The 24,982-nt window shown below is 40.9% G+C and overlaps 1 protein-coding gene across 2 annotated transcripts in view; it reads right to left on the reverse strand.

Annotated features, from left to right (window-relative positions):
- Positions 1-24,395, reverse strand: part of LOC120560107 (metal transporter CNNM4) — a 43,468-nt gene extending 19,073 nt beyond the window's left edge. For both annotated transcript variants that reach the window (XM_039802279.1, XM_039802278.1), the window contains exons 1-4: positions 22,950-24,395; positions 5,805-5,948; positions 4,566-4,700; positions 2,588-2,757 (exon numbers count right to left, since the gene is read on the reverse strand). In XM_039802279.1, the coding sequence (XP_039658213.1) occupies positions 2,588-2,757; positions 4,566-4,700; positions 5,805-5,948; positions 22,950-24,363 (1,863 nt within the window). In that variant the 5' untranslated portion in view covers positions 24,364-24,395. The remainder of the gene's footprint in view (positions 1-2,587; positions 2,758-4,565; positions 4,701-5,804; positions 5,949-22,949) is intronic.
- Positions 24,396-24,982: the final 587 nt, after the last annotated feature.

Raw genomic sequence — 24,982 nt, forward strand, 5'->3', positions numbered from 1 at the left:
CCTCCCTCTCCAAAAAGGGCTCAGAGGATTATTCCACATGTGGGGTCTCCACAACATCCTCGACAATATCCGGCCTCCCACGGTGAAAATCTCACCGCAAACGAGCAGCGGGGAGAAAGTCGAAATGATCCCCGGATTACTGGACCCAGCTGATGACTGTTTGGGGACAGCGACATAACCGACGTGTGGGAAATAAATGTGTGTTAGAGAGTGAGATTAAGACAATGATTGTAATTTTCCCACCCTGGATTCAAGTGCATGTGTACATGTACACAGAATGGATACAGGAGACATGCTTTTGTGAGTATTGTGTGTGTTAACAGTGTGTAAGCATGTAGAGGGCGGTAGAGATGCTCAGCTTGAAGTGTGGTTTGTGTGTGTGTGTGTGTGTGTGTGTGTGTGTGTGTGTGTGTGTGTGTGTGTGTGTGTGTGTGTGTGTGTGTGTGTGTTTGGTTAAATGTATTGACAGCTGACTGACAGCAGGCAAGTATGCTGTCCCTCCCTCCCTCTAAGATCTTATATAATGTGGATCAATTAGTGAAGAGCATGTCCTTTAGGACCAGCAACACACACAGCTCTCCTCCCATCTCTGTCTGTCTGACCAAGGTCACAGCTGTCTGAAACCTCACTGGCCCATCTCCTCTCCCATTTCTAACTTCCTCCTCCATTTACTGAAGCCCCTTTCAGACATGGAGCACATATCATTGCTGGCTTCATCTACCTGTTAAAGTAATGGCATTTTGTCATTCAGATATAGGTGACTTTCATCTTAAAAGAATAGTTCCCTTAAAAAATATAAATTGTATATAGTGCTCACCTCCCAAGCACAATGCATATAATCAATATTTGCATCCCTAATTTAAAGCACGAGTCATGATACATAGAAGCCACCCTGCACATGTCCAGACCAATCGTGTCATATGTGTTACAGACATACTGTATGTTTATAGCCACATAGGTGTTTAGATAGATTTTGGTAACTTCTCAAAGGCTATTTTAAGAAGCATAAACTGAAACTGTTTTCAGGTCTTCTTTAAGGGGAGCTAAGCCCTCCCTGCCTGGCTCCTCCATAATTCAAACACTAATTAGAAGAATTATATGTTTCCAAAACTTTGAATCCTTTAATTTCTTAAAAATACTTTTGTGTACTCCAACTTCTGTCTTAAATCAGGAAAACTAACAAAGAGAAAGCACTGTGTTGTGACTGACTGACTTTTAAGCATTACATTTGATTCTATTTTGGAAGTTAAGCATTATTGGCTATTAACAGCACTGTTGGAAGATAATTTTGTTTTTGTTTAGTGACTCAACTTCATTTTGAATGCTTTAAACATGCAATCAAAAAAAACAACAACAAGCAAACACCAACACACTTTGCTTTATCAACTGTTTCGGTACTCCTGTTGGGTCAACGCTGTGTGCGGCACCTACTGCCATCTGTCACAAACTGTAGCCCTTAGACGTGTTAAACTACAAGGCAGGCCGATCAATGCTGCTAAGCTCCAGATGCACTTGGTGAGGGGATGAGTTGACAGGTGGAGAGAAGAAGAGGAGGAGAAAGAAAGAAAGAAAGAAAGAAAGAAAGAAAGAAAGAAAGAAAAAAGAAAGAAAGAAAGAAAGAAAGAAAGAAAGAAAGAGGAAGAGTCAGTCTCATAATCCAAACTGCACAGCTTTTATACAGGCTGCAGCAATGAGAATATGACTTTTAGAGGGTCGGATGTGTTGGTGACACAGAGGGCTGTTATATGTATGTAACTGGTCTTTCAAAAGGATTCTGACATCAGACAGGGTAAAGCATGTTAGTAGGTCATTATTCAAACTTGATTTTCATGATCAAATTTGGCAAGATTACATCATAGAACGTCCACACTTGGGTCTATTGAACTGCTGTTATATTTCTTTTGTAACGCCAGCCATTACTCTTTCCTGTTTTATTCAACTTTTCTCTGTCTTTTACTCCTTTTTCTTCACTGGCTTGCTACAAAGCTATTGAAATCCCTTTTTTTATTCAAAATAAAACACCTTATAATGTCAAACTCAACCGTAAAGCCAACATGGACGAGAAGTCCCTGAAGCGATCAGTAACAATGCAAATTTGAATATCTATTTCCACGACAACTCGGCAAACTGAAGATCATATGATAGGATTATGTTCAGATTTGTCAGGTGCTAGGTCATGGACAAACTTCTCTCAAGCGAGGTACATTCAACATTAAGGTAAGTTAAGTTAAGATATTTGCACACTGGAGACAAAACAACAAAACAAACTGAAATGCAAAAGAGTTCCTTAAGTTGAATGTGAATATAAAACAGAGACTATGTTATGTGAGAGCTGAAATACTAAAACTAAACTATTATCTTCACTTTGCACATGTGCTGGAGTATACATGAGTGTGTGGGAGGGTGTTTCAATCTAACAGTCTGTTTTAAAATCTCCTTTCGATCTGCTTTTGAAGATCAGACAACAGTGTGAGCAACTCCTGCTTTTGCATTCAGCGGTGCAAGCCACCTACACTAAAGCTACAAGCAGTCACAGACCAAAATCATGCTTCACCCCCTCCCCCCTCTTCCCTAAATCATTGGGTACCTGCAGGATGAGAACGAAGTAGTCGACGGGCTTGCCCCTCTGGTAGATGTAGTGTTGGGGCGAGCGCTTGTCACTGTCGTTGAACTTGATCTCCTGGATCACATCAGGGTGGCGCAGGATTCGCAGCAGAACCTTGTCTGAGATCTGAGACGGGCTGAACAAGTTCACCTCTGCAGAAAGAGAAGAGGAAGAGAATTTTACTTTTAGGTGAGGACATAAATTAAGACTTTTTTTTACTGCCCCACATCAAACAAAGGTTGATATACTTCAATACAAACAACCATCTTAAAAGAAATCTAAATTCTAGAGATGCACCAACAGCATTTTCTTTCCAGTGTGTGTGTGAGTGCCAAGTTCTTTCTTACTGTAAACCAATCTGCAGGTATCAGAGATATAGTGGCCTATTAAATTAGACAGACATCCCTTTATCTGTGGTACAAGACAATTACATAAACCGGTGTGCCAAGTACACCAGTTTTACAACAGGTGATCCTATACTTAACAAAGGAGCGTAACATTTTTAGGCATTTATTTTGCTTTAACAAACAGAATTATTTCAGAAGATAAATAAGCAGCAGCCCTGTTAAAACGACTGGTGAAATGTTGGTTTTCATGCATTTCCCAACTGTCCCAGGCTAGGCTGTTGCAATTCAACACCCACCCAAACTGAGAACAAAGAAACAGTCCACCCTGCAAACAAAACCCTATGCAACACAGTGAGAAGTGAGGCATACACGACCAATCATATAAAAAGGCAAACAAACTCCTTCAGTTTGGTTTACATTTTAAAGTCAATGAGTTCACCTGCTTCACTCAAAAAGAAAAGAACTTTGAACTTCTGTTGGGACTGCTGGGACTTTTCAATGATTTTCAAGTCACTTAAACTAATGTAAAGAAGCATTACATTATGAAAAAGATCCCTGATATTCCCTGACTTTCTCTGTTCACGGAGAACTGACACTCCAGATATCAATGGCAACCGAGATCAGATACTAGATAAATAGAGCTGGGTAATGATCATTGTTGTGAAGAAGGAAAAAAAAAAGGAAACGAAACAGGCAAACAGTAACTTCCTGGCTAACAGAAAAATGCAATGCTTGTGTAATGATAAAAGAAAGAAAAATGAAACCATCATCCTGAGAAGGAGAAAAAGAAACACAAGTCTGCAGACACTGATTTTATTCCTGCAGAGGTTTTAAGACTCTGGCATGCTCCTCCACCACAGTGTCTGGGAGACGATAAAGTGCTACGTCATGCTAGCAGTGGCTAGTGTTACCTGCTTGCTAACCAGACAGACTGCAACACGTTCTCAAGTGATTGGTACTAGTGTCGAGGCAGCGCATCCAGCTGGCAAAAGTCCAGAGTCTTCTTGTGGTGGTAACCACAGACAGGCATACTGCTTGGATCGTAAATAGACCTTCCAAGTAAATAAACACATTTAAACCTCCCTGCATGTATGGACCTGCTTTGCTTGTGGCCAGAATATTCATATTGTGGCTACATATCTGTGTGTTAGTAATACTGTGATGAGTGACTGTGTATGTCTGCGTGTGTGCTACGGCTACACGATATGAGGAAAATATACAACGTGATAATGTTGTTGAATATTTTCGTGATAACGATATTACTTGCGATAAATAAACAGATATTAAAGTGTACTCAGTTTTTCTGTTCTGCTGCTTTCAGTATTCTGCTAAAATACGACAAATTGCTTGTTGAATTTAAAACAAATGAAAACATTTTAGTGAATAAATTGAACTTTAAATTGAATATAAAAGGCACAAATAAAATGACAGTTACATTTTAAAGAGCAGTTTTCTACTGCTATTTCCTTTCAACTAACTCAAACAATGTCTGAGTGCCTTTCGCGATATGTTGCAGCCTTTCACGATGAGTTGATATCACAATAGCCATAAAAAAAACAACGATATATTGTGCAGCCCTAGTGTGTGCATGCTTGCATCAGTTCATCACTCACCTGTAGCCAGAAAGCGATGGGCGGCCAGCAGCAGCTGAGGAGAGATCTTCACTTTTGATTCACTCTCGTGTTTAAAGGCAGAGAAGTCTCTCTTATTCTTATTGGGCGCCACCTTTTTCCTGTTGCGGTTATCAGCTGAGAAGTGACACACAAAGCCAACAAAGTTATTCATTAAAAACTTTACAGTTAAAAGCTCAAAAAGGTTTATTCAATCAGCAGCTGAGGCCATGAGTACAGTGATTTTGCACCAGCACTGTAGAAATCATCTTAGCTGCTCTGTAAAGCAACAACAGGAGCCGCTTACTGCACAATCTTGTAAACCTGAATACTTCAGTTCTGTTTACGTTTATCTCAAAGATAGAACAACAGTTTAGATATGAAAATTGTAACAACTGTTCAAAAGTTTGGATTCACCTGCCGCAAAAGCTTAATTGGGTCCAGTCATATATCTGAGAGGACTACTCTATATGTTTGAACGGTCTTTTACGCTTTCAGGTTGTAAACAAATAGATAGTGTTTTGTATTTTTTGTACATGGAGAACAAAACCCTATCCAATGGTTTAACCAGACATTAAAAGGCTTAGAAAGAAACTAAGACACCTCTGAGCAACAGCAATAAGAATATAAGAGTCAACAGTCATTGTTTAAAAAACTGGAACCTTAGCATTAAAGTTTGTGCAAATGTAAAAAGGAACAGGTTCCTGTTTCAGTGTCAAGTGCACAATAATGCAGCCTTAACAGGCTGGAATTAACATGTGTGTTGCTTTAGCAAAGCTATTCTTCAAACGTCAAAATAGAAATAGAAAGTTATTCTAGGATTAGCCCTTTTGGAAATGAATGAGGGAATATCAGCTGAACATACTGTACATATGGACTGACAAAATCAGTTAAAACCTGTTCGATCTAACCACTGAGTAGACTGCAGAGGGCCCAAAATAGCAGAGGGACCCAGAATATTTAAAACCCAATTGCACCATTGTGGTTCAATAATGAACGAAATGATTGAGGGCCACATGCGCTTTTTTGGACTGGAAAACAAATTCTAAATCCAAGTTCCAAGAGCATTTTCCTCTGTCATGAAACACTCTGGGGACATCGACTAAATGGAAGTGGGGCAAAGACTATTTCAAATGTGAATAATACGTTTGGTTTGAAAGATTGAAATGAAAATAGCCTTGTCCGCACTGACAGTAAAGACATGCTTAGTGATAAGACGTGACAAACAAAAGCCAAACTCACTGTATAGGTCCGATTCATCCAGAATCTCTGATTTAATGATCTCCTCAATGACGTCTTCGAGGGTGACCAACCCCAACACCTCGTAGAAGGGATCTCCTTCCCCCTCGTTGTTTACCTTCTGGACAATGGCCAGGTGAGATTTTCCTAAAGTGGGACAAAGAGAATCATTAGTGGGATTTTCATCTGATTAATCCATCCATTACTCAAGAACTTCCAATTCAGTACACAAGAAGTAGGGTTGCAAGAATAGGACCAAAAGGTTTGCCCTGATTATTCTTCTACATGTTGTTAGCCAGGTAATTTGTACCAACAATCAGAGAAGATAAATATATCAGCATCTGGACTATTTAAATCTACCCTACACACACATCAGCGCAACGAGCATGAGTGATGTGATGTGCATTTCTGCCACTGATGTTTGACAACAGTTGCAAACGTTAGAACACCAGAGCTGGGCGATACGGAGAAAATCAAATATCACAATATTTTTGACTAAATACATCAATATCAATATTGTAGCGATATTGTTGGGTTGACTATTGGTGCTTTCACAAAGTATTTACACAGTATTGATATATTGCCCAGCCATAAGTAACACACCATAAAAGTAAGCAATGCATAAATAAAAAGCAGAAGAAGAGCACACGCAGATGTAAACAATGCAGGACCCGTCGGGAGAGTTTGCCATTCTGTATTGTTGTAGCTATCACTTCATTGTTTCTTGTTCCATTGGGTCATTTTGGGCAACGCTGCACGTGAATGAGCAGAACTGATTAACTTGGATCAAAACCCAACCTTTTTAAATAAAACCTTGATTTGTAAACTATTTAATTCACTTGATTAAGTTTCTGGATTGGCAGACTGATCTCATGAAGTCATGAAATCATATGCCATGATTTGCGTGTTATAAAGACGCATACTCGTTATTTCGCGTGTTTATTAACGCCGTTTGGCCTCCGTTGACTTACATTACCGTGCAATTGTGTGTGAATTAAGCCGTATGAAAGGCCGAAAATCCACACAAAGAGGTTGGTCGGGGTGGTGGATGGGTGAAACACGGGACTTTCACCCTGGAGAGCAGGAATCGCGTCCCACGTGTGGCGTTTACTTTGTGTTCGTCGTGTGAATCTTTCCTTTCCACGTTTGTTCTTTTCCTAATCCCAACCGTTTCTTCTTTTCAACCTAAACCCAACCCTGTTCTTCTTTTCCTGATCCCAACCATGTTCTCCTTTCAACCCAACCCCCACACACCACGTGGCTTTAGAAAGACGTTGCAGACTGCAGTCAGCTGTATACAACGTAGACATACACGCGGACAGCTGAAAATGCGTACAGATAACACGCCTCTTGGCTTTAGGAAAGTAGTGTGTATGTTTACGCAAAGTCATGATGTCACGTTGGGATTGGACAGCCTATTTCAATATCGCAATAAAATTTGATAGAGGATTTTATCTGTGTTGATTTTTTTTCCAATGTAGGTTTCACGGCTTTCAAATACGTTTTGGCAAATGTTGCATGAGAGAAGGAATACAATGAACTGGATTATGAAAGCCTACAGTACAATTTGGTGAGAAACAGTCAATGTAAACTATGAAAACCATACAGCGGACATTAAATGTTGTCTCTATTCTATTACTCTTAACACTGTAAACTAAAATGGAGAAATGTGGTTATAGATGCTTTTCTAACGATAACAGGCGATCCTCCGATTCTTTTTGTTTATGAACAGATTAAGACCCAGGTAAGGCTGGATGGTTTGATTTTGCTTCTGATAAATTGCTGCACAAATGGCACCAACACTAATCCTATATAAAAAGAAGCCAAAGAGATCAAAGCATGGCTAGATAACAAAGTCAAAATGTAATGAAGATAGCATTACAGTCATGTCAGAAGCTTTAAAGTAACTATATGTATCTTTTAAATGTTTCCGAAACTGTGTAATTTTTCATCAGATAATCATAAGTGACCTGTAACAGCAAATGAGACTAATAGGAAAAATAATGCTATTTTTTATATAGTTTTTATTAATGACTTTGCCCGGATCCGATTTTTCCCGCTACAGTCACAAAATGATTTACGGTACGTAGACGGCGCTACAGTCACACATTCTGATGGGTCACAGACTTCGGCGTAACACCGGAAAAGCCTACGTTAGTGTATCCAGCCAGGTAAAGGATAGCAGGAGATGTCTTTATATAGGCCTAATTGTATTTCAATTTTATTTGAGAAGTTATCTGTTGTAGTTATGGCTGATACTGAGGCAGGAACATCACAGAAAAGAAGGAAATTAAACGAAGAACAACTGAAAGCGGACGGGTAAAAACCTGAGTCAATCTAGGTCTGACTTTCAACAGATGGAAACAATTACAGGATTGTAAATGATTCAAAACCAAGCCCAAATTGGCCCTCAGGTATGTAATACGTCTATTTCATTCATAAAATAACCTTACAATGCCTGATGTGGTTGTACGCCAGTAGCCAACATTAAATTACATCCCGTTCCATTCAGCGCCTGGTTTTTAATTCTTTTCAGTCCGTGTTTGTGTTGCCCTCCTATTTTCTTTTCCCTTGCCCCCGTTTCATGAACTGTGCTATATAAATCTAAGTTATTATTATGTTGGTTGCTACAACAAACTCTTATTGCTTTGGCTCGTGACACAGTGACAGTGATACCCGGTTTAGCTCACGACTAGGGATGTAACGATAAACTCAACTTACGATTCAATACGTAAAAAACAATGCGGCCGCTAGAATCAACACAAACTGAAAGTTACATATAGCCACTTTAACATCGTCTCAGCTTTATTCCACATTATGCTTCAAAATAAAACCGTATATAACACAATGAGTTTTTATACTCATGCATAAGGAGATCATGTGATGCAAAGCTGTGTCGGTTGTTCAAAATATTATTGTGTACGGTCTTTTTGCATTCTTATTTGTACAATTGCTGTTGAATTTTTTTATCATATCAAAGAAAGCTCTTGATCAGGGCCACAGGTTACATGACTCATAAAGCTGATGTGATTTAGGCCAGCTATCCACTCCAACATACAAACCTGGCAGAGCCCCTACATCATTACAAACAATCATATCAATATGGATTCCCATCGGATAGCAGCTCTGTTCTAACAATAACCCATCTGCCCAGTCCCCTGCTTGCACCACAAATAGCCTGTTAATGTGTTACAGGTCATTACAGTTGGGGTTGTGTCTGGACCTTGGCCACAAATGTTACTGTACAACACACAAAAAACATTTACACAAAGACACAACCTGCTGAACTCTTCCCATGACAGATGGACGCTGGCCAGCTGCAGACTCGTGTCCAACAAGTGCAGAGATGGTCCCCGCTGATGCCCTTTATTAATGATGGCGCCAGAGTAACACACTCAGAAGAGGAAATATGGGGGTTTGGTTCCCCAAGTGGATAATTTCCTCCCCTCCAACGAGACAAACATATGTTAATACACATGCAAGCAACTGGTTTAAACTACACACACACAATTAAGGGATTAGATTTAAACAGCAGGACGCTTTGATTCATATATAGGAGGAGCAGTCTTCACTGTCAGTCAAAACCGTATTTAAAAAAGCATCCGTTGCACCACACAGACACTTTTTATTCTCATTCTCTCCCATTAACCACAAGCCATTTAAGTCGTGATAAAGCATAAAACAAGAGAAAAGAAGACGGGAGAGCGAGAAATAATGAAAGATCCATTGACTGCCTTTGTTTCCAAAAAGAGAGCAGCATATCAATGGGATTTACAAAGAGCTCATATGACCAGCAATTAAAAGAAGACCAAAGGCTATAAGTGTTTTATCTTTGGTGTGTGTGTGTGTGTGTGTGTGTGTGTGTGTGTGTGTGTGTGTGTGTGTGTGTGTGTGTGTGTGTGTGTGTGTGTGTGTGTGTGTGTGTGTGTGTCCTTGATGTCTTCCTGCGTGTCCTGGCAAAGTGGCCGCTGCTGGCACTATGACACAAACACACATTCTCAGCTTTGACCTTGCTTGGTTTTACTACATGAATAGCGCAGAGGGACTTTGAGGAATCCATTTCCAACAAGGCCGCCTTTACTGGGGGAGTCTGTGATGTCACGGCGTGAGATGTGGGGGTTGGCAGATGATGTATTGTATATTCTCAAACAGTTCTTGCTGATCATTTTAATTCCAAGTTCAATTCAAGAATTTCTTTTTTGAAAAATCCATTCATCATTTGGCCTTTAACATGTCTGAAATAGTGACAAGTGCTTTTCACACTTACCATCACAGACTGATGTTTTCAAGCAGCTTACTTTTTCTGACAAAAAGTATTTTATAAGAAAAGGAAGAGAGAAGGCAAACCAACCATTGAGGCTGAGAAGCTGTGAACAGTAAAAGTTTGGTAGTTTTACTAAATAGTGGCGTGTAAGTTTTGATTAATGAATCGATTAATCAACCCATTGTTCAAGCTCAACACAGGGTTTAGTTTCATCCTGAAGGACACTTCTACACGTAGAGAGGAGCCGAAGTTCGCACCGCCAACCCTACGATTAATGGCCGACACACTCGGAGCCACAGTTACTCTCATTACCCCACGTGGTATCAAAGGAGCTCACTGACTGTCATGTTAAACCATCATACATCCCAGTGACTGAAATACATTCAGTCGTCCCCTCACACTGTTTTAATACATATTTATTATCCAGTGACCATGTGCCGCGGACGTAGCTAATGTGAGGAATGTGGACTACAGAAATGCATGTTCAAAACCACCAATGGAGTCACGGCTAGGTGGAAAACAAGTGTCTGTTTGCATTTTTAAACATATTGACACCCCCTTGTCAAAAAGAATCCTAAGGATCAGTATCGGGCCAATCCAGGCATGTTTTAAATGGATCTGTATTGGTTGAAATCAACCAGATCTTAGTGTGAACATTTGGTTATGCCAGTGAAACAATAAGTAAGATTGACAAAATACACAGATTTACTAAACTCCAACGTCTACAAATCCGTTATATTTCCTCTTTCTTACTTATTAAGAGCAGTGTACAAAATATCAGGTAATCAGGTCTCATTTTTAGCTGCTGCTGACGACCACTTTCACCGGTTACCATGACAAATGTGTGGACTAATGCACAACCAGAGTGTTTATAATTCCAAAAACTTCAACAGAGTGATATGCCTTCGCTAATAAAACAATCAGCCGATTGCTTCACGTCACATTCTCCCAGTTAAACTTCATACGGTATCATATAACTAATTCAAGCTGTTCCACTTAATAGTTTTGATCAGGACCTTCAGTATTTGGATCAATTTGGTTGTGTTTCAAATTATTTCAATGCGCCAGATACTTTTGTAATCAACATTGCCTATCTTCTGCTAATGTCTACTGCTCTTAGTGTCTACAGATACCAAATATTAAATCGAGACATCCCTAATTGTGAACCTTATTTATGGCGACAAGCACTTGGATGGCCACACATTAACTGGTCTGCAAGTGCCTTGAAGATTGCATGAAATAGGTACTTTAACTTCCTGAAAACACGTGCATCTTAAGTGATAACATTAGGTGCATTAGCTGACTGTTGTTCATTCCACCCGAGATAACTGTAGCAACAAAAATAGAGATATGGTGTAATGGAAAAGACAGTCTGTGTGCGTGTGTGTTCTCCCTGTGGTGCTGAGTCAATATTTTAGAGGAAGTAGGACCCCGGGGGACATACTCTCCCCCAGTTACTGGAGAGTCACTTGAGAGTCAATTGACTCCTTCAGAGCAGGCAGGCAGGCAGGCATGCACACACACACACAACCACACACAACCACACAAAAACACAAACACACACAACACACACACACACACACACACACACACACACACACACACACACACAGAGGTTCAGCCAAGTACAAGCTGCCTCATGCATTCAGTGTTTGACCTGTGTCAGCTGAGTCTACAATTTAAAAAAACCACAAAGTCACCCAGCTCCTGTGTGTCTGTAGCTGCTGAGATGTGTGTTTTAGAGCAGTACGCTCACCTCAGGCTCACACAGAAATAAGAACAGCTGTCACTTATCAAACTGAGAATCTGACATGACAGGACAGTGTTTTTGTTTTTGTATAAAATCCATCCCTCAACCGTTCTACTGAGGTGACAGTGATTGCCTCCAGTGCTCCTTGACTTTATAACTTGTCACCTTGGACGTCACTCGTGTCACTTTTTCATATAAACCATATAAATTAGTCTACTAATCATTTATTAACTGCTTTCAGCTTTTTATTATATGTGCATGTTTTCAAGCTTTAATTTCACCTTGGATTTTCAGTGTAGGGGAATTTGAAAGTCAAAATAAAGTTACAATGAACGGCATTTATATAGCCGTTTTACAATGGGCCTTTCATTCATTCATTCATTTACACACACATCCAGAAGGAAATGGCAGAGAGCTACCATGCAAAAGTGCTGGCTCAACAATCAGGAGCAACTGGGGTTCATGCTGCGATAACCACGGAAGTCGGAGGTCGGAACTGGGAATGACGTCATAGCCGAGTCGATCGCTTTCCAGTTACACGTCGGAAAAATGGGTGTAGAGGGCCTCTAGCCAGATTAACCATTGTAAACAATACCAGTTGAGGTATTTTGGACGTGCAAACACCGTAGCAACATGTCTACAGAAGATGGGCAGTACTGTGTACGGCTAATTAAATGAGACAAAAGTAATACAGAAGTGCTAAAAACAGCACATTCATACAGCTTTCACTACGGTTGATGCGTGGAGTGGGCACGTTGGATTGTGAGGTGGGGGTTGGTGCCGTTCTCCCGACTTTCCGAGTGGGGAATTCGACCTCAAGGGGTGTTTACGGCATCAGTGTATCGCTCAGAAGCCAGGGATCAAACCACCAATCCTGCTATCAAAAGGACAATGCTCTACCTACCAATGTTGACCGAATCAGGTAATTTCAGACTCAAAACAGGTCTACTGAAACTACAAATGGGAAAAACGATATATTTTCTATGTACAGTCAATTCTACTTCAAACTATGCAACGCCAATGCAGACATTTTGTGCTAAGAAAATCACCCACAGATTTTCTTAAAAACTAGGACACAGAAGACCATGTGAGAGCCGAGAAGAACAATTTGCTGAAAGGGGAACCGAGAAACGGGCTGACCTTTGTCACAAACACTAAACTCTGCTGAGCTTTAAGGTGCAGCTTCTCTTTTAGACTGAACACACCATAACATTACCAAGGAAGTGAACAACCCATTTTCACACATTATTTCAGGTTGCAGTTTTGTGTGTGATGTAGTGGTTTTAGTTAAGGAAGAGTGTTGAGTCCGTTTCTGTAGTTGATTACCCGTTGACAGCTTTTAATATGTGAAGATTTGTTTGCTTTTCTCAGTTTCCTTTCATCATTAATTGAACACACAGAGATTCCCAGCAGGTCGGGTGACCCTCCAGTTTGTTTCTCTGCCCTCTGGCTCTTCCGTCACAAGCCTGCGAGCCGGCCAGTTTGTTGACATGAAACATCGGCGACAAAAGGGTGAAAGCAATGGGTCTGTATGGGAAAGGAATGCCACACGCATACCGCCCACACACAAAACCCAACCAGCCAGCTACATATCAGCAGCACTGACCGCTGCTGTCGACTGCAGAACATGCGCGCTGTGCGGAGATGAAACAAAACGCACCGTGACAAATATGCATGCTCATACATGTACACACACTTGGGTCAACAGCGCGCGCACACGCACACGCACGCGCGAACACACACACACACACACACACACACACACACACACACACACACACACACACACACACACACACAATCTCTTATTGTGCGGGACAGGTCAAGCTCTTCTAACCTGTTTTTCCAGCTAAAACTGGAGCCCTTTGAGGATAAATCTGCTCAGTAGGGCTGCAAAGAAATGGCTATATTTTGCTTAGCAGATTTATTACTGATTGTTTTAGAAACAAAACTACTTTCCTGCATCTCACGTCGACATGCTCACCACTTTTGGCTACAGCAGAGGCGGTGACGTGTTAAGTTTAAGGCTGAATTCAGACTTAGAATAGCATTGCATTAAAAAAAGAAAAATCCAATAGTTTGACATGCTGCCAAAGAGTATCAGTGAGGAGATGAAATATAAACCAGGTTGGAAGGTTTATCAGACACCAAGATAGTGCATAGCAGTTTATTCACCTATGAGTCAGGATTTTACAACTCTAAGAGGTTATTAAAGAACCAATCTAGGTTTGCAAGCAACTGAAGATTATTTTCACAATCAAACATCTGTCTATAATTTTCTCGATTATTTGATTTATCGTCCCAGAGTGACTTCTTCAAATGTCTTGTTTTGTCCAACCTACAGCCCCCATAATATACAACAGAGTAGAGCAGCTAATCCTCACATTGTCAAAGGTGTAGAATGCTTGGCATAGTTCTAACAACTTCAACGACGACTCATCAATTTTTAAAAGAGTTGGCAATGGATTCTCTTTGCATCACTTAATCCATTGATATATGTTTGGTTATGGCACCAAAACATAGATACCAAACTGGCCCAGTTGCCAAAACAATCTGAAACTAAAAACGCCTCGAGCCGATATGCTTATCCAAAATAGTTTTTAACATGTGAGGGATCCCGCTACTACGTTTATATTTCGTTGTAATATGATGTGTAGCAAAACCTCCGTTCAAACAAACAGACAAGGCTCAGTGTGCTTGTGTTTAAAGGCCCGGACACATAGAGCCGATAATCGGCCGTCAGACCGTCTGGCGAGGTCAGTGACTCGAGTCTGTTCGGTGTGTTCCGTGCCGTCGTCCGTCCAAGGGGCCGTCTGCCTTCAATTTGGCCGATTCGACATGTATAATCGCCGGGGCGGGCACTGCCGGCAGTTGGACTCAAATGACCCATCTGATTGGTAGAGTGCTAATTCGGAAACGGGGAGCAGAATGAGCGTGACTAGAGTCTCTCAAAATCTGACGAAAATCTTTTAAACTGACCTTTGTCGAGCTGAAATGAAGACAGATTCAGCAACTGCACGGCCTATTTCTCGCTTAAAATGTTTTCAGAAACACGTTTCGGTGAACTATTTTAGTACAATATGAGATCGTATTCTGAACGAGCCGCCATGACAGTCTGGCTTTGAATTTCCGGAGAAAACAAACCCACGTGATGCGTTCGTCCAATCAGCTGCCAGTTTTCATTTTTTGGGCAACAATACAGATCAGTGCCACCTGCTGTTATGGAGACGTATTAGGTCTCGTCTCTTCGGTGTGTTTTGATGCATTTTTTTGACCAACTCGGGGAGACTGATCAGTCCAACTGCCTTTTCTGCCGACGGTTGGCCGTCTGGTTGGTGTGTAAACAGCTTAAGACATCAAGAAATTTGGGCTGAGCTGCTTTTTCTTCATGCTGACTGATTATGGCACACAAGTCTGGAAGTGTTGGTGTGTGACACACACACAAAAAGCACACACTAAATGTTGAAGTTGAGAGGAGTGTGACTGCACAGTCAGCACTTTGAGCTACGATGACAAGACAGGAAAAGAGAGAGAAGCAGCAGGCGGCTGATAAGAAGTGAGAGAATGAGAGAGAAAACTGTCTGGCACTGATTTCCAGCTGCTGATTGTATGAGTCTTGATGAGGCAGAGTAAAGGTCTGTGCAGTCTAGGGCCACCAATAGTGGTGTTAATAATTCCCAAGATCAAGCATGAAACTTTCAATCTCAATTTTTAAGCCAGATGGACAAAAAGTCCTGAACATGCTCAGAAAAATGGAAACTTACAATTCAACAAAACAATTTACAATTCCGTGTATGTGCAAACCTCATCTGCTAAGGAAGATGGTGAGACACTCAATGACAAAAATGTGCTTCTTGTCAAACAAAATGTACTTTATAGCCTAAAAATAGCAGCAGCCAAAGCAAGAATATACTTTCTTAGCTGGCACTGAACCTATTTAAGAGATAAAAGAATTATCTGTCTGTCTTTTAGATTATGGAGTGTTTTAGAAGCTGCCACATGTAACAGTGAAAGTAAAACGTTGGTTGCAGACCTGAATCAATCATTCAGTTTTCATCTTCCATAAATGAAACCGGAGCACTAAAGAAAGGGAAGTGAGCTGATACAAGTGTAAGTGAGAGAAAGATGGTGTGTCATTTTACTCTGTGTGACTCAGCAGAACACCTGAGGGGTTGTCTCTTAAAAAGTCAAAGTCAAATAGCGCACACGCACGCACACACACACACACACACACACACACACACACACACACACACACACACACACACACACACACACACACACACACACACACACACACACGTTCAGCCAAGTATAGTCTTCATGGCCTTTATATGAAGAAGACACAAAATGGTATTTCTCTTTTTAAGATACTCATCCATCATCTCTTTGGCGTTAGACCGATCCACTTCTTAACTAATGCTTCATTTGAATTATGTCTCTTTTCGAGGATGCAACAGTTTTCTCATGCCAATGGATATATTGTGTCTAACACACTTTGAATGCTAACCCTGCTCTAAACAATGTGTTGTGGAAGCCACATGCACAACAAAGCATCTAAACATTCCAGTTTAAGTGTTCCGATCTGAATTTGTCCCACAAATGTAATGAGTTTCAGATTTTTTTTAAAAGCTGAAGAAATTGACTCCATATATCTTTTTTATGGTTCAATTTGATTCAATCGTTGATTACAAAATGTCTGAAATAATAGAGAAAACAAGAATTTTGTGAAAAAATGGGCAGGGTTATGCCAGGGGGACGGGTTTCCACCATCAGATACACGTACATAGTGAATAAATGAGCAAATATGGGGAGTTAGGAACTCAAAGGCTCTCTCCAAACTCCTGAACCTTTAACAGTTAAAAACAAAGCATGATGCCTCAACTGCATGGTCTATTTCCAGCCTCAGGAGGGATTTGACAATGTTTTCCAGGAGGTTTTGAATTATCTGGAAGATTCCCGTTTTGCGAGTCACCCCTGTTTTTACTTTACTGGCATACATCCAGCGCTAATGTGAACATAGTGGTGTGTTACATAACCTGACAACTGCTTTCGAAAAAAATATTTTTTCCCTTGCAGCAATAAAGATTTTAGGTATTTGATCACATTCAAATCACTGCCATAAGTGACTCAAACTGTTCTTTTCAGATAGATGAAACAAAAAAAACAGAAGAACAAGGACAGATGGGCAGAGAGAAACAAGATAATTGGAGGGAGAGATAGGGGGAAGAGTGAGTGAGGGAGAGAAACCCACCTATTATTTAAAAGGAGGAGTGGAGATTCAGGTCTACCCTGTGACAACCTTGCTAGGCTGAGATTGGGTAATCTTTACTCAGAGTTATAAATCTCTGTGTTCTCTTACACTTAAAAAGAGACAGACAGAGTAAATATGTCTGGGCTCCCGGCTTCTCAAAGAGTCAAGTTCACAGCTCTGGGTTAAAGGTTGAGATTAGAGTTTTATTAATAAATATTAAATAAAGGTGATGTATTGCAAATGTATGCATGTGACAGGGAGTGCCACAAGCTCAGTTTCATCCTAAATGGGAGCAGAAGTGTGTGTGTGTGTGTGTGTGTGTGTGTGTGTGTGTGTGTGTGTGTGTGTGTGTGTGTGTGTGTGTGTGTGTGTGTGTGTGTGTGTGTGTGTGTGAGAGAGTCTACAGTACTCATCTCACAGTCTAAGAATCTGAAGGGGCAGTGAAACTTCCACTGAAACCTGCTGACTGTTTTTGAGATGTGCTACCTAACAAAAACGTACCGTAGCACACATAACCGGGTCCTAAAGGCTAGGCGGGGTGGCCAGATAAGTGCCAAAACACTGATAAACAGCAGACAATGCAGACGGTCCTGACAATCGCAAACGAAACACAAGGCAGTTAATTTCCTGAGAGGCACATTCCAATAGCAATGCTGTGTTTAGTCTAGTCTAAGACCTGCATACTTACTCACATCCTATCTAATGTAGTTTCACTAATCAAAATAAATAGTGCAAAGAAGTCCAGTTATTACAACTAAAATGTATACAAAAATAACCAGGAAGTCTAAACAACACTTGATAATATGTATTGTGTCTTGTGATATTGCATTTTTAACAACACATTAAAGTTTTGGCAGACAGGCCTAAATATTCTAATTTCTCCAATGCAAGAAAAACTAATTGTTTACTTGATTTAAAATCTAATGGTGGTAGGCAAAAAAAACAAATGTTTGCTAAACTGATTTTTGAATGAGTGACTTTAAAAAGGACCACAAGGATAAACATCATGCTTACTTGATGTACACATGTATAGCATTTAGTGCTAGCACATGGGAGCTGTTGTTAACGGTAACATTGTTATCTTTATAGATAACCATTGGCTGTGTGTTTCCCTAGGGCTGAAACTAACGATAATTTTCATTAGCGATAGATCGGTTGATTATTTTGCTGATTAACAGAATAATAGTTTGATTTAAAAAATGCTCATTGCGTGGCCGGGTTGGCTCGGTGGTAGAGCAGGCGCACATGTACTGAGAGATTTATGCCTCGACGCAGAGGTCCAGGGTTCGAATCCGACCTGTGACAATTTCCTGCATGTCTTTCCCCTCTCTCTCCCCACCTAGCTGTCCTAGCAATTGCAATTCCTTAAAGCCCCAGTTGAAATATCCAAATGTCTTGTTTTGTCCTAGTCCAAAACCCAAATAGTTTAATATCATAGAAGATCAAGAAAACCAAAACATTTCAACACTTAAGAAGCTTGTCCCTTAGAATTTGGGCATTTTTGCCTAATAAATACTTAAAGTGCTCATATTACGCTCATTTTCAGGCTCATAATTGTATTTAGAGGTTGTACCAGAATAGGTTTATGTAGTTTCATTTTCAAAAAACATATTTTGTTGTACTTATTATATCCACATTACTGATGATTATTGATCAAAAATCTCATTGTGTAAATATTTTGTGAAAGCACCGATAGTCAACACTACAATATCGTTGCGGTATCGAGTATCGTATATAGAGGTATTTGGTCAAAAATATCGTGATATTTGATTTTCTCCATATCTCCCAGCCCTAGTGTTGAGCTCTCTGTTTTAGCTGTTTTAGTTCAGAGTCGCAAATGCACAGTAGCTAGGTAAGCACTGCTAGCCAGTCAGAAGCAGAGTATGAGGGAGTGCCACGCTAGCAGCTAGGCGAGCATTATAACGTGTTACAAAGTGATGCACGTTCGTCACGGAAGTAAAGGCTGGACTACAATAGAGCTGTTTGGAGCAGTTTGTGAACAGTGTTTTCTGTTGGAGATGGTAAGTCCCTTTGGGGTGGACTTTGGGCTTTTTCACTTTGTTAACCTATTACATGCACAAAAAAAGATATATAACACAATAAAGGAAGGGGGAAAAGCCAAAAAGCATAATATGAGCACTTTAAAATAAAATAAAAAATTAGTAAATCAACTAATTGATGAAATTGTTTGTTTTTTTACTACAGCCACACTGTTTGGGCTGTGCCTTCCTTAATATCGTCATCAATAAGAAAGAAAATCGGTAGAACTAGTATAAAAAGATACAAAGGAAAGATTGTCTTGCACGTGTTTCCTTGATCCTATAGTCCCTGAGGCCAAAATGTAGGCTAATATGACACGCTGCTTGAGGGAACAACATGTGACGGTCTGTTGACAGAGTGTGATGTGCCTACAGTGAATTCATGGTTCACTTGTGTTTGTGTGTTTTCTAAATGATGTCCAGATTGCATGAATTTAAACCTCCCTGCAAGTAATGATAAGTACAGGAAAGGCACAAATAGGCGGCGTCTATATTTTATTAGTAATTTTAGAAAATCTCAAATGCTCTACAACGTGCACGACTATTTTATATAATCCACACCCTGTTCTATTATTACGTAACATATATAAAAATAAAGTTTATTTTTCTTACATTTTTGTTTTCTGTATGAGGTTACTATTTCCTGCAATGACAGCCAGAGTCTCATTAAAATTTCATCTCATCTAAAAAGGTCACATCATGTTGACTGAAAAGGCTGTTGCACGCGCGCGCGCGCACACACACACACACACACACACACACACACACACACACACACACACACACACACACACACACACACACACACACACACACACACACACACACACACACACACACACACACACACACACACACACAGAGAAGGAGAAATGTCAGAATATAAAGTATTGATGACTTCTACAGCTATCAATACAGAACTGAACTTCAAAAGTAAACAGTCGTGCGCTGACAGAGCAGATTTGATTATAGAGAGCCCAACCTAAAGAGTTTGTGTACACATACTGACGCTGTTGGATGCCGCCATCACCGTGGTAACTGATGCCAAGCGGCAAGTGAGAGGAACTTGAGATGTAGGCGGCGTGTCAGGTCAGGGGAGAGTCAGGGGAGGGGGCGTCGTTACCACGTCAACACGGCCTCAGCGTGGAGGCTGACGTGGTAGCAAAAAATCATTTTTTGCAACTTCTTTGGAACAGAGTACTCGGTGCTGTGTTTTTGTACACAGATCTGCTCTCACATGCAACAAGCCTAGAAGGATTTCAAGATTCTGAGTTACATTTCAACCCTGCATTTCTCATACTCGTCTCAAGATTTGGGACTTTTTCCCCTCATCAAATTATAAGCTTCATAGAAGTAGGCCTACATTTTACACAGGTGACTCACAGATATCCCACCCAATGTTAGTTTCTCATACAAAGAAGTCTTTATTACACTTAACATTAGAAGAAAACATGCTGCTTTAAAAGGAAATGACAGGTTGTTGTTATTGTTAATAGTTCCTAGTTTATTTACCTGCAGATTTGTACCTTTAAGGTGTCAGATCTTTTTGGAGTAAAAGCCCCTTTACATAAACAATATGGCACTGGCTCTATGTCTGGCTGTACTCATCGTTTGTTAAGCTACCAGACACACTGTGTTAAGAAAAACGGGATTAAAAGTGTTGGTTAACTGACTATAAGTGAAAACACTGACTACATTTAGACTGACTGCACTGATCCAGCTAAAACAATATGCTGTTGAGATATTGTTGTATTGCTGTTGCTGTTGAAATGAGTTGAGATTGGAGCTGCCCATATGCACTGGTACCTGCTACAGATGCCCCATACACACAATGTCACATCATTTCATGACTTTTCCCATAATATCTAACTCCAATATTTATGTCATGCTCTATGTGGCTGTCATTTTGCAAATATTCCAAAACATTAGGGTTTCAATCTGTTCTGATTTATTTCACAGTACAGCTTGAAGGGACCAAGCAGTTGCATTGCCCAAAGTAAATAGTTTTATGAAAATAACAGCACGGCAAAGCCTTTTTTTTGTACACTCTTGTGTGAATTAAGTACTTGACGAATCGTAAGTATTCTTCTCCTTTCTCAATTCATCATCGTCCAAATGAGGTTAATATTGCTGTAATGTCGTTCTGCCGCTGGTTATTTCTACATTTCAATACTTAGGCTAACACTTTTCTCCACACGTTATACACAACAACTGAGTTTATTCTCATAATTACTTGCAGTAAATCTCCCTGTCGAGCTTTGAGCCAACATAGATTGTTTTCAACTCTCTGTGAAGCCGGACTTGTTGCCAAACCCTCCCACCTCGCCAGCATTACTTAGATGAGCCGCAGGGCCCTTTTCTTGGCTAAATGTCACACAACAACACCGTGCACCACTACAGCAACTCAAAGGTCAATCCACAGCAGCTGATCTGAGATAAGTGACGCTGAAACATGTGAATTAAGAGACAGTTAGTTGAGATGCTGCCGACAAAGTTTAGGGATGTTTTTACCTTTACTACGTCTTACATTCGGATACTGATGCTACTACTGAGAAAGAAAGTCTAATTCCTTACTGTGCTAAGACATAGACACAGCAAGGGTGTCTACTGTCTGTGACCTCGATGGGAGATGCCTGAAAGAGGAAAAATATATCCCAGCGGGGTATGGCGTCAGTGTGTGTATGTCCTCCTGAGACAGGGAGTGTGCACATACGTGTGTATTTGTGTGAGTGATTTGAAAGAGGAAAAGCAGCAAAGCCAAACGGGAACGTGTTTTTGATATCACCAATCGCAAAAACACGACTGAGGTTGCTTTTGATTGCTTACAAAGCCTCAACGCCACTTCTCAGCCGAGTCATTTTAGTCAGAAACGCGGCTTTAGACTAACAACGCTGTGTTTGCTTACCTTGGTTGGTTTGGATTGTAAGAAATAAACCTACGCTGTCTTTTTGTAATCCCACCAAGAATGTCTACAGGCTGAATGTAGTAACTGATAAAGATGGCAGCTCAACTTAGTATCCCGCCCGAAACTCAGAGTAAATACTAGCAGTTTTAAATTTGAAACTAATTATGACTTTGACATCAAATACTCAAAACCCAAAAGAGTCTGGTGAACAGAGACTGTCTTCTTATAAAATGCTCGATGCACATTGTAACCATGGCCGTTTCTTGTCAGTTTCATTGCAAGAGGCTGAACTTTATCCTGACACTTTGGATAAGAGCATCAGCAAAATGCCTAAAATAAAAAACATATATTAATATAACCAATACATTTAAAACAAATTATGCTGTGTTGCAGGCAGAATAAATCCACATAATACTGATCCCCAAGATGGGAACTTGTGCTCATTGCTGACCCTACTCCACAAAAGAGGTCAAAGGTCAAGCTCAGCTATAACCTCCTTGTTTAAACACAGCCTCGTAGATCACTGTGCCAGACTGAACTCACTGTGATATCAAAGACCTATGCAGCTGCTTTTTAGGTTTTATCCTTCACCGCAAAATCAGGTAATCTGCCGATGACATTTGCCAAGCAGTAATCATAACACACTACTACAAACTAAAGCCTTAAAAATAAGCATCAGGTTCAACCATAACCTCTGACAGTCTCATAAACAAGCAAATATTTTGAGCTTAGTCAAAACTAACTGCAGGTTACTGTATGGTGTCAATATTTCTGTCACTCCTGTATTTTTCAGGTAAAAAAAAAATATTCACACATGATACAAATCCCTGCTACCAGTCTTGGAGTAACCACAAAATGAAATAGGTGAATTTATCATCATCACACCGTTTAAGGTGTCTCTAAATTGCATGACAACATCAAATTATTTCCACAAACCTTTCTTAAACTCCTCCAGCATGGAGTCCAGCTTGGTGTCGTGGAAGACAAAGTGGACAGGATGGTTATAGAATTTTGTGATGGTCTTGAGTGTGGTGCAGTCGTCCGGGTCAACGAAAGCCAGGTCCTTGACATACAAGATGTCCACGATGTTGGACCGCTCCTGCTCATACACAGGTATCCTCGTGTATCCGCTCTCCATGATCTCGGACATGGTGTTGAAGTCCAACACGGTGTCGCTGTGGATCATGAAGCAGTTGCTGACCGGCGTCATGACATCCTCCACTGTTTTGGTCCTGAGCTCCAGTGCGCCTTGGATCATGTTTAGCTCCTCTTTCACCAGGTCATTGTACGGCTCGGTGACTTTCAGCATCCCGACCAGCTTCTCCCGGTTATACACGGTGCCGATCTCCTGACCCAGGACGAAGTCCAGGAGCTTGCTGATGGGCCACGACAGAGGGAAAGTTAACAGCATGAATAACTTGGTAACAAGGATTGTGTTCGCCCCGACTGCCAGACCGTGCCTGGAGCACAGCGCCTGCGGGACGATCTCGCCGAAAATAACGATGCCGACTGTGGAGGAGACCACAGCGCCGATCCCGGACTTGGTGAGGTCGTCCAGGAGGATGGTGAGGGTGGTGTTGACCAGGACGTTTCCGAGGAGCAGCGAGCACAGCAAGTAGTTACCCTTCCTGCGGATGGGCTCGATCTTCCGAGCGTACTTTTTCTCCTTATCGGTGCCGCAGCTCTGCACGATTCGGAGCTCCATTGGGTCCAGTGCCATCAGCCCCAGGTTGAGCCCGCTGAACATGCCGGACAACACTAGCAGGAAGGCGATTAGGATCACCTGCAGCCAGATGGGCAGCATGGACTTCGCCACCTCCACTACACGCACTCTGCCGTCTTTATCGTCCAGCATGTACCACGTCTCATCTTTCTCCTGGGTGTCGCGGACGCACAAGCCGAACACCTTCACCGCCTCGCTTTTGCGGAGCTGCTTGATCCGGAGGCTGACCACCCCGGAGGTGTTTTGGTTCGTTACCACCATGGACCCCTTCACTTCTATATCCTCTGTGAGTTTGGGACAAGTCCTATTTAAGGGGGTCATGTTATGGCCGACAGCATCATCCACTTTATCGCTGGAGTAAAGTTCCGTGAACTTAATGAGCGCCGAGCTGTTTGGGAGCAAGTGAAGCCCGTAGAACCTAAATAAGGTATCGCTGCCCTCGGTCACCTGAATTACCCCTTTCTCTGTGGTCTTGGCCGGCGTCTCGCTCCTTTCCAGTCTCATACCGAGTATCCGGGGCGCGGCTCTTGACTCCGCCACCGCCTCCTTAGCCTGCCTGCCCGCAAAAACGCACACAAAAATTAATAAAGTTAGCGTAAACCTCCGTCCACTCGACTCTATCGCCATGTTGTTTCGCTCTCTGCGAATAGGGGAACTGACGTCACATACTGGTTTCCACGAGTCTACCTCGCTCATTTGCATACCCGCATACCTCGAAAATACAACAAATCAGCGGGAGAGACGTCACTCGGCCGAGCCCCCTCAGTTTTCATTTTTAAAGTCGTCTGATATTTTTTTTTGGTGTTAAGGTGGACTACGTGGAGTTTTAGAAATGTAACTTACTTTTTCTGGATTTTTTTAAGGATCAATTTTGGAGATTTGACAAAATAGACATAGCAAGGATTTTATTTAATATGTATTTCATATTTTATTTATAAAAGCTAAACTATATATGAGGCAATATTCAGCTGAATTCACATAATAGCCTAATACACAATAATAGACAATCTCTTTTTACATTCTTCTTGTTTTCATTAGCAACAGTCCAGACATTGTAGATTCACATTTACATTATTTAAATTAATTTCCAGGTCTGCATTTAAGTCTACCTGATAGAAAATATTGTAAACTCTTGTTAGATAGATAGATAGATAGATAGATAGATAGATAGATAGATAGATAGATAGATAGATCTATAGATAGATAGATAGATTTTTATTGATCCCAAAAATGGGAAAATACAGTG

Source organism: Perca fluviatilis, chromosome 6 (assembly GCF_010015445.1).
Source record: "Perca fluviatilis chromosome 6, GENO_Pfluv_1.0, whole genome shotgun sequence".
Lineage (NCBI taxonomy): Eukaryota > Metazoa > Chordata > Actinopteri > Perciformes > Percidae > Perca > Perca fluviatilis.